The sequence below is a fragment of the Empidonax traillii genome, unplaced genomic scaffold, assembly GCF_003031625.1.
Source record: "Empidonax traillii isolate 1590-97213 ecotype Southwest subspecies unplaced genomic scaffold, ASM303162v1 scaffold12:size2584012, whole genome shotgun sequence".
Lineage (NCBI taxonomy): Eukaryota > Metazoa > Chordata > Aves > Passeriformes > Tyrannidae > Empidonax > Empidonax traillii.
The window spans coordinates 1658593-1668504 of record NW_020955205.1 but is presented as its reverse complement, the minus strand read 5'-3'; the positions used below and the strand labels follow the sequence as shown (position 1 = coordinate 1668504).

Genomic DNA, 9912 nt, shown 5'->3' with positions numbered 1-9912 from the left:
GTAGGTACACCCCTTGTTTTCCCTACAGGGGGGTGGCAGGACCCCAATTCAACACAAAGTTTCATGCCAGGCTGTCTCCTCGTGATTCTTCCAGGACATTGTCACTTCTCTATCTCTGTCCTCCTCACATAGCAAGAAGGGATGTGGAGGATAACACATGCATTCCAGCCTGTGCCAGATCTCTGGGAAAATGGCCTGTGTCATTCCTTGCATTCAAGTCTTCCTGCTGCTGGTCAACACGAAGCCCCTGTGGTCCTCAGCCAGGTCTGTTGCCTTTCCCTGTGCAAACCTTTGAAGCACCAGCTGATGCCTCTGCTTTTCTGACTATATTGATTGATTCCAGCATCTCTGGACTCTTCCTTAAATAGTTTCATTGTATTAAACAAAAATCCCAAACAATGCAGTTTGCTGCTGTGTGGCATCAGGGAATGTCACGGCCGCACTTCCCAGAGTGTGAGACGGAACTGTCAAGTGCCCTGGCCTGAGGTGAATCTTCCTTTCAGCCTGGGAAGGGTGGTGTGTTTGCCAGCTTATGTAAAGCATTGTGAGCAGAGCCTTCAGTCCAAATATTCCAGCCTTTCTACGCATTCGGTTGCTGTTGCTATTTTAGGGGACCTGATGTCTCTGGGGGATGACTCATTGTAGTTCATCTGTAGCTGGCCGACATTAATCCAGACTAACAGTCTGATTTGGGAATGTTTCTTTACATAAGAAAACTGCTTCAGCATGTGTTTAACTGTGGAGTTTGGCTAGAACAGACTGGATTACACACTGTTCTGTGGCAGGCACAGAGCAGCAGCAGACAGAAGTTGCTGATGTTCTTCAGTAGCTTTTCAATAGACAGGCTCTTGGTCTCAGAGCACATCTCCATGCTGATATATCCACTGATATATATGCTGATATATGGGAAGCTCGTCCAGGTTAGTTTGGCAAGGAACAAGCAGAGACTAAGCCCATAGCGGGGATGTACTAGCTCAGGTGAGACCCACGGTGGGGGTACCTGCAAACCCCTCTTGTTGTCTCTTTGGCTGCAAGAGCTGAAAGCCAAGTTGCTGGGGGACTGCAGAAAACTGTGCTGTACCAGGACACTGCTGGGTTACCTGCTTTCTACCAACAATGAATTTGGTAGAAATCCAAATTAATTATTCTGATATAAATTGTTACAAAATCTGGCTGGTGTCACACTTGGTCTTTCTGGTTTGTTCACCTTCAAGGCATGAAGGTGGCCTTTAGGCTGTGGTGCAGTTCCTTGTTTCACAGCATTTTTTAAAGATATAAATCCATTTATTATGCTGCCTAATTCTCTATAATGTTGGCTGCTTCTGCCGTTAACCAGGAGGGAATTCTGCACGCATGTTCCTGTACTGGTGAGAAGGATCTGAGCTGGTGAATGAGGAACAGAGAAAGCCATTCATGAACACCTTCACAGGGCATGAGTTTTCTGTTTGCTCTGCTCTTTGAGTCAATGCTGTCTAGGCACACTCGCTCCTGAATGAAGCAACTCCCAGCTCAAGGGACCTCCTGGTGGTGTGGCTGGAAGAGGGCTTTGGAAAACAGATCATCTCTTGGAAGTACCTGCATCTGCCTGTAGACCTGTGACTTGAACTTTGACATCTCAGAAGCTTTCTGGGCAAGCTTACTCTCTCCATTTTCTTGTTTAACTTCCTTTTCATCCGTGGTGAAATAATGATGAGATTTGGATTGCAGCCCTGAGGGTGGGAGGGTTGAAGTGTCCTTACTTCAGGTGGTGGTCTGGTGGGAGTATGGTCAGCATGTGCTGTGTTTTTGCAGGTGTGGACCCTCGCATTGCACATCTCTTTATTTCAGGGATGATTTTGCTTGGCATGGTGTCCCACAGATGCTGACAGGGAGCCACCTGTGCCTGTTTCATCAAGCAGAGCAGTGCTCACATTGAAACAGCCAGCAGAAACCTGCAGAGACATTTGATGGAGCTTTAGCATGTGCACAACGAAGATCCTAAACATGAGATGCCCTTAAATCCACACCCAGGGCACTTTCAGCAGCTCTGGCAGCTCAGCCTGTGAGGAAGCTCCATGCTCTGGGGGGCTGAAGCAGGCTGGTGTATGGCAGGCTGCTTTGGAGCCACAAGCACAAATCCTGGCACTTTTCAAAGGACAGGACGACTCGTTTCCATATCCCTACATTCCCACCTTGACCACTGTGTATCGATGCTGCCATCGAATGGTTTAGCAGATGCACGTGGTGATTGAGTTTCTCAGCACAGATGGGGCTGAACAGAAGGGACCTCTTTGCCTGGGAGAGCATACGTAAGGGGAGCAGGGCCTGGGAGACTCGGAGAGAGCAGGGAGGAGCAAGAAGTATTTTGACAATCATGAGTTTGAGAGTGGAGTTTAAGGCAAAAAGCTTGAGGTGAGATGTGTTAATCAGTGTGGAGGATTTGGGGTCCTGGCTTGAGCTCAGCCCGGTGGTGTTTGCATTATTGCTATTTATTCGCAAAGCCTTTTTTCCTCTGGATTATCTCCAGCTCGCACAGCGTTGGGGTGGTGAGCCAAGGGGCAGCTCAGCCCACACTGCTGGTTGAGGTTGCTAATGAGCATGCAGACACCCAAAATCAAATCCAAGACACTGAGAAAGCTCCTGGATTTCCTTTCTCCCTGTCCACATGTCTCTGGTGACGAAGGAGAAGGGCTTTTTCTGAAGATCCCACCTGGCTCAAGGAGTGGTGGGGCAGGGGGGATGCTGGATGGGATGGGAGGTTCACCCCGAATCCATGGGTGGACTGTGGTGTGGGGCACCGGCATTTTTGCAGAATTTTGGTATCACAAGTCAGGGCTTGTCACAGGGAGACGCTGCGATGTCTTGCGGAGGCTGGGAACGTGTGGCTGCTGTCCCTGGCTGCTCCCAGTCCCGGCTGTGGGGCTGAGCTGCAATCAATCAGAGCCCGTGGGTGCATGGTGACAAACTCCTCATGCCCAGAGGCACTGCTCCCATAAATCCCGTAAGTGTGTGTCTAACTTCACAGAGCAAGGTGATTGCAAGGCAATATTTTATTCTTGTCAGCTTCAGTGTTAACAGTTACCAGAATCACTTGGGTAATTAAGCTCTTGCAAGAATAAAATGAAAGCGCGCCAGGTGTCTATGGAGATCTAAATCATTTCTCAGAGTGGGCAGAGGAGGGGTTCTCAGCTTTCCTCAGTAGCTGGAGTCCTAAAATCCCCAGAGGCAATGCAGATCCCCTCGGAATAAGCTGAAGGCAGCAGCCCTGCTTTTCTCAGGTACCTTTTGCCAACCATCTACAAGGAACTACTGCCCAGGGCCCCATATGTGACTGTTGTTAATGAGTGTACAGACACCTAAAATCAAATCCAAGACACTGAGAAAGCTCCTGGATTTCCTTTCTCCTGGGTTGAAAACTTTTTAATAAACAACGATCTTTTGCAAAATTCATGACCAAAATTTCATACCAAGAGTATTTTTAAAAAGTATTAGTGTAACTATTGCTGCAGAGTGCTGATCCCTGTTTTGCAGTGGAAAAGAGAAGGCTGGGACCGTAGTAGGGGAACTGGTTTTCTATGTCTGTGGGATGTCATTGGGAAGATCCCATCACTATTTATAAATGTTAATTACTGGGATAATAGATCCATTATAGAATCACAGAATGGTTTGGGTTGGAAGGGACCTTAAAACCTAGCCAGTTCTGCCCCCTGCCACAGGCAGGGACACCTTCCACTGGACCAGGTTGCTCCAAGCCCCATCCAACCTGGCCTTCAACATTTCCAGGGATGGGGCAGCCACAGCTTCTCTGGGCAACCTGTGCCAGGGCCTCCCCACCCTCCCAGCCAACAATTCCTTCCCAATGTCCCACCTAACCCTGCCCTCTGGCAGTGGGAAGCCATTCCCCCTTGGCCTGTCCCTCCAGGCCCTTGTCCCAGGTCCCTCTCCAGCTCTCCTGGAGCCCCTTTAGGCACTGGAACGGGCTTTAAGGTCTCCCTGGAACCTTCTCTTCTCCAGCTGAACACCCCCAGCTCTCCCAGCCTGGCTCCAGAGCAGCTCCTCTGGCCGGGTCCACCCAGCGCCCCAGGCTGAACTCAGCAGCCTCGGCCGGGGCCGGGAGAGGGCGGCGGGGAGTCCTCGGGACACCGGGGGATGGACGGGGCCTGCTCCCAGGAGCAACTGCTTCCCAAACACGCTGCCGGGGAGGTCACCTCGGCCAAGGATTTTTGTGTCTAAAGCCAAACCCCACTGTCTGGTCAGTGCCTTTCTTGGGGTCCCACGGGGCAGACGTTCAGCCAAAATGGCTTGTGCCTTTTGCCATGTTGGGCAGGAGCTGGGCATGTCACCAGCTGGGCAGGACAGTGCTAGCACAGGGTCTCAGGGGGTGACACACAGCTCCCCTCGGGGGTGAAGCACAGGGAAGGACGTGGGGCAGCCACCTGAACCTCCGCAGCTTGACGTGTGAGGTGGGAGCAGCCTGGCAGATGTCCAGCTGGTGCGTCTGGAGCTGAACGAAGCCAGAGATACTTAGATTTATGTAGGGCAGGATGACTAATGCCCTGGCCTTTGCAATTCCAAATAAGTAGGGTAATTAGGGAACTGGCTTTATTGACTAGGTAGCGTGGCATGAGGCAATGTCCCTGTGTGCTCCTGACCCGGGCAGAGCTCAGGCACCACAGATGCACACATTCGGATCTCCTTGTCTGTCTGAAGATGCAGCCTGGTACCTGCTGAGGTTTCTGGGGTCATCTACCCAGGACACTGGACATTTCATCTCCCTGGACTCCCAAGGGCACCCGCCTGCATCACCCTGAGCACAAATCCTGTTGCTGCAGCCATCATTATGCTTCCTGTGCTCCAGCAGGAAATAAACATTCCTTGGGATGTGGCTTCTAATTTTCTTCCTGTTTCACAAGGGATTTGTATCAAGACAGGAGCAGGAAGCAGGATTCTGTCATCCGGTCATCTTTGATGACTCTTGTCCCAAACAGCTGATGAAATTTGTCACACCTACACCACATAGTGCCCTGCTGAGTCTCATCTTCATCCGGGCAGAGCGGGTGAATAATGTCACCACATCTGAACGGCCCCACTTCACCCCATGAAGAAACAATTTCCTGGGGCATGAGGAAGTGGAGGGTGAGCACTGGCGGGAGATGGTGGCCCTGGAGCCTTCCTGGGGCTGTGCTGGCCTCTGGCATCCACAGTGAAGAGCAGTGGAGGGTTGGTAGCAGCTGGCTCTGCTCTGGGCCAGGCTTCAGCCTTGTTTCCAAGCCAACCAGAGTTCCGTGCACTCCCCAAATGGCTGCAGACAATGAGCCCGGCGAGACTCCCTGTACTAGGCTGAGCACGGCTGATGCTGGAGCAGGGAAAGCTGAGGCAAAGGGCTCAGCCTCTGCAGCACTCTGGTGTCCATCCTGCCCTTTGCCAGCAGCTCCATGTCCAAGTGAGAGGCTCTGGCAGGGATGAGACCACCTGGGAACAGTACTGGCCCTGCATCCCTGACCTGTCCAGGGCACTTGTCAGTGTCAGGAGGGAAAAAAGTTAGTCCCTGGTCTGGTGATGAAAACACTCGTGCATGTTCTGCCCCCTGCAAAATGTCAAATTAACAGAGAATAAAGGGAATCAAGGCTGGCATCACTGAAGACCTGGGTACTACCACCTCTGCTGACCAGAAAGCAATGCTGGAGCTCGGAGATGCCACCCAGCACAATCAAGGTCCCTCCAGGGTGGTGGGCATGTGTTTATCTCGTGGAATGACTGAGAATTTCTGCCTGGACATCTCAGTGCAATTTTATTCTGATTTTGAGGCAGTGCAACCTGTGTTCCCTCCTGTGTCCCTCATATTGCCCTTGCATTTCCTTTACATTCCCCTCACAAGTTGCTTGCCACAGACCCACACAACTCAGTTTTGTGGTGGCCCCGGGAGTCTTCTCGACACTTGACCCCACAGGACACCTCAAGACAGCTCTGCGCCCTGGCTCCACCTCATGTCCTGTCACCCCATGGAGCCCAGACCGGGTGGGCAGTGGAGAGAAGCTGGTAACCCTGCCCCCAAACCTGCCACTCCCAGCTGCACCCAATTTTGTCAGGAACTATAGGGGTAGGACAAAGAGTAATGGGTACCGATCGGTCATAGGTTGGACTGGATGATCTCAGAGGCCTTTTCCAACCCAAGCGATTCTGTGACTCTCCGGTTCCGTGCCCCCCCGCCCCCCAGGCGCCGCACCCAGCATGGCGCCGCGCCACACTCAACATGGCGGCGGCGGGCTGAGGCGGGGGGAGGGGCGCGGGGGGGCGTGTCGCGCCCCCAAGATGGCGGCGGCGCTGGGCGGGGTGAGATGGCGACGGGCGCGCAGGCGCGGGCGGGCGGCGGTGACGCGAGGGGCGCGCGGTGACGGAGCGCGGCGGCCGCGGCCCTTTGTTGGCGGCGGTTGAGGCGCGGCGGGGCCGGGCCGGGCCGGGGCCAACGGCGGCGGCGGCGGGGCCGGGCGCGGGGAGGCCGCGGGAGCCGCCGCCGCTCCCTCAGCGCCTCGCCATGGACTCGGACGAGGGGTACAACTACGAGTTCGACGAGGACGAGGAGTGCAGCGAGGACAGCGGCGCGGAGGAGGACGAGGAGGACGAGGAGGAGGACGAGCCCGACGATAACCTGGACCTGGGCGAGGTGGAGCTGGTGGAGCCCGGGCTGCGCGTCGGCGGGGAGCGCGACGGGCTGTTGGGCGGCGAGACGGGCGGGCTGGGCCCCGGCGGCGGCGGCGGTGGCGGCGGCCTGGGCGGCGGGCCGGGCCCCGGCGGCGGCCCCGAGCAGGAGGAGGATTATCGCTACGAGGTGCTGACGGCCGAGCAGATCCTGCAGCACATGGTGGAGTGCATCCGCGAGGTCAACGAGGTCATCCAGGTGCGGCCCCCGACACCGGGATGGGGGGGGACGCACCGGGGAAGGGGCGGGGGGGCGGCGGGACGGGCCAACGGCCTCTCGGGGCACCGGGCCCGGCCCGCCCGCGGGACAGGGCCCCGCACACCCTCCGAGGGACCCCTGGGTGAGGGGGGGGCTCCTCGGCCCTCCCTGGGGTTGCAGGGAGGTCTCCTCCTCTGAACCCCCCAGGGTGAGGGGAGGGCCCCTCGTCGCCTCCTGAGGTGAGGGTGCTTCCCGGGCACCCCGTGGAGGCGAGGAGGTCTCTTGGGCACCCCCCGGGGTTGGAGGGGGCGCTCCTCCGCGCTCCCCCGGGGTGGAGGGGGTGTTCCCCCATCCCCTCCTGGATGAGGGGGGATTCCCCAGCACCTCCTGGGGCGGAGGAGGCTCTTCGTCACCCCTTTCCCCCGGGAGGCCCCTCGGGGCCGGCCAGGATCTCGCTTCCTGCCGTGGAAGCATCGGGAACGAGGCCCTTGGCACTAAAAGGACTCCTCTTTCTTTGTGCGGTTGCGAGCCAGGGGCCGTGATCTGTGGTTTTGCCTTTCTTCCACTCCATCCTCACGCTGTCTGGGGGCTTCACCTCCTTCAGCTCCTTCGGTAAGCGGCGGAGTCGATGGCAAGTCCTGGAATTCCAGGAGAGGCACCGCTCTGGTTTTGTTGCCGTTTCCCTTCCCCCCTGCTACACACAGGGGTTGAACCTTGTCGTGTTTATTTTCAGCACAGACCAGGAGGGATACGAGCAATCCCTTCACAACCGTAACTTTTTTTACCCCCACTTTTTAAGCGTGTCGCTTTAAAAGTGAACTAGAGTTCGAAATAACATTTACCCTCTTTAGATCAAAGTATCTAAGTCTTATCTGTTGGCTCCCGAGCTTTTGGGGAAAAAATTCAAGGCACTGAAGCAATCTGGCATTCCTTTCTAAATGCTCATGGCAAGGTTTGGCTCCAGCTCACCAAGTTCCTGATGCCGTTGACTTTTCTGTAGGTGACGAGTTTTGTTCCCATTTAGTCAATATTCAGAGTAAATAGGAGATGCCACTCTCCTACATGCCAACAGGAATAATGTGAGAAATCTGTGGATGTTAAATATTGAGGGATCCAGTGCCCAGAAAGCTGTTGTTTTGCTGGTTGTGTGTATTGGTAACTCCCTTTCAACACGAAAAAGCATTCCCTCAGTGAATGCTTTCCCCCCCACTGTCCTGTGCTCTGCAGTGGCCGTAACAGCAGCTCTGAAATGTTGCTTCGTGTGCTATAAATCCCCTGTAGCTTATATGGAGCTCGATGCAAACAACTGTAAAAGCATTTGCGTGCTAAATTAGTAAATGGCATTCCTTGAGTCAAATTAAAGTTTATAACTTTAATGATAGTGCTGCCCATGTAAGGCTGAATAAAGGAGTCTGCCCGGATTAGCTGATTACCCTGCAGTTAAAGAAGATCTCATGGTTAAGCAGGGTTGTTTCTTTGCTCCCAGTTATTGATCCTAGTACAGGGAGGGGAGCAGTTGGCAAGCAGACATGCAAACAGTTGGGAACTTCAGGTTTTTTTCTCTTTGAAAGAGCCATTAATGGTGTGTCTGTCTTTAATGACTAAGACTGTGAAAATCATGGCCCATACTGATTGTATTGAACAGATTCTGCCATATTTATTCCTTATCTTTGCATAAAATAAGTGGTGGAAAAGTTGCTGCCAGTGAGGAGTTGTGTATGTTCCTGCTTGTGCATTTTCCAGCCCCAGCTGGTGGACTCACCTGCCTGCTCTTTACAAACTAATTTCTTAGACAAGGTCCTGATTCCTGATCTGAGGGAGTTGTTTCCCCCCTCTTACACTGCCCTTAAACTGTTTGATGTGTGTGTGTGCTTGACGCCCGTGTTGCAGAACTAGTGGAGAGAAGCTGATTGAGGTAATGATCCCTTGCTCCTGTCCCGGGGTGGCCGTGGGAGGCCTGACCCTGCAGATCTGCCCCCACAGGCTCTCCTGGTGCTGCCTTTGCAGTGCTTCCTCCTGGTTTGGCAGAGCAGGGGGCACAAAGCCAGTCTGTTCAGAATGTCGTGGGGAAACTCAGGAGCCAAAATCAACTTAAACCCTGGAATACATCAGAAGAGGGTAGGAAAACAGTTGCTATGGATGGCCCTTAAATGCCAACTTCCTGCCATCGGATCGCTGGGCTGTTTTGGAGCTGAGTGACCCCAGTTCAGGTGGCGCTTCAGGATTTGCTCATCCCCACTCGTGTGGCTGCTGGTGAAATCTTCCAGGGCTCCCTTGTGTTTATTTCCTTGTGTTTGGCGCCCAACCAGGATTGCTGCTGCTGCTTTTCTGGTTCAGTAAACCTTTTCTGGAGTCACATTGGCTCGGGATCCTGCTGCGGATCCTCAGTTGCAGAGCTGTGATTCACTTGTTCCAGTCAAGTACTGGATGGCTTCAGTCCCTGCGTGTCTGTGTCGGGTTCTTGGTAGCAAAGGGTGATGGTTGTGGTTATGTTTTTGAGTGCTTTGAACTTATTTGTTCAAGGGAGGATGTAATGCAGAGCCTGAAAACTTCAGCTGGAGGTCTTGTGCTCTATAATCAGTGATTTTTCTGTGATCAGGAGTAAGGTATAAATGGGATTTTGTTTTGCAGATGCAGCGAGAGGAAAAGGGAGTAATGAAGTATCTGGAAGGGGGGATCTGAGCCATGGCAGGTGTAACTCTGTATTGAAACACTCCATTTGGGCAGTTTGTTAGCTGACAGTGCTAGAGTTGAAGGGACCAAATTAAATTTATTTCCCCCTCCGTTTAGTCATTTCCAAATACAATTCCTGTATAAGGAAAACCATGAATTTTTCAGGACAGGGATTTGATCTGATGGGGACTTTGCAGAAGTAGGAGCCAACTTGTGGCAAACTCCCTGGTCACAGACCCTGTGACTCTCACTGTGGCGTGGAGTGGGCTCAGCACCAAACTGCTCTGTCACTTGGCCTCCTAAGACCACTGACTTGCAGTGAGCCAGGCAAGTCTCAGAATGTCTCAAATATTCAGAATATT

At 53.5% G+C, this 9912-nt stretch overlaps 1 protein-coding gene across 7 annotated transcripts in view; it reads left to right on the top strand.

Annotated features, from left to right (window-relative positions):
• The first annotated feature begins 6366 nt into the window (after window positions 1-6366).
• The window catches only part of ARIH1 (ariadne RBR E3 ubiquitin protein ligase 1), a 50495-nt gene continuing 46949 nt past the window's right edge, over window positions 6367-9912 (top strand). For 4 of the 7 annotated variants that reach the window (XM_027889053.1, XM_027889008.1, XM_027889046.1 and 1 more), the window contains exon 1: window positions 6367-6877. In XM_027889053.1, coding sequence (XP_027744854.1) covers window positions 6515-6877 — 363 coding nt within the window. In that variant the 5' untranslated portion in view covers window positions 6367-6514. The remainder of the gene's footprint in view (window positions 6878-9912) is intronic. The other 3 variants (XM_027889027.1, XM_027889017.1, XM_027889036.1) reach the window with 1 other exon arrangement.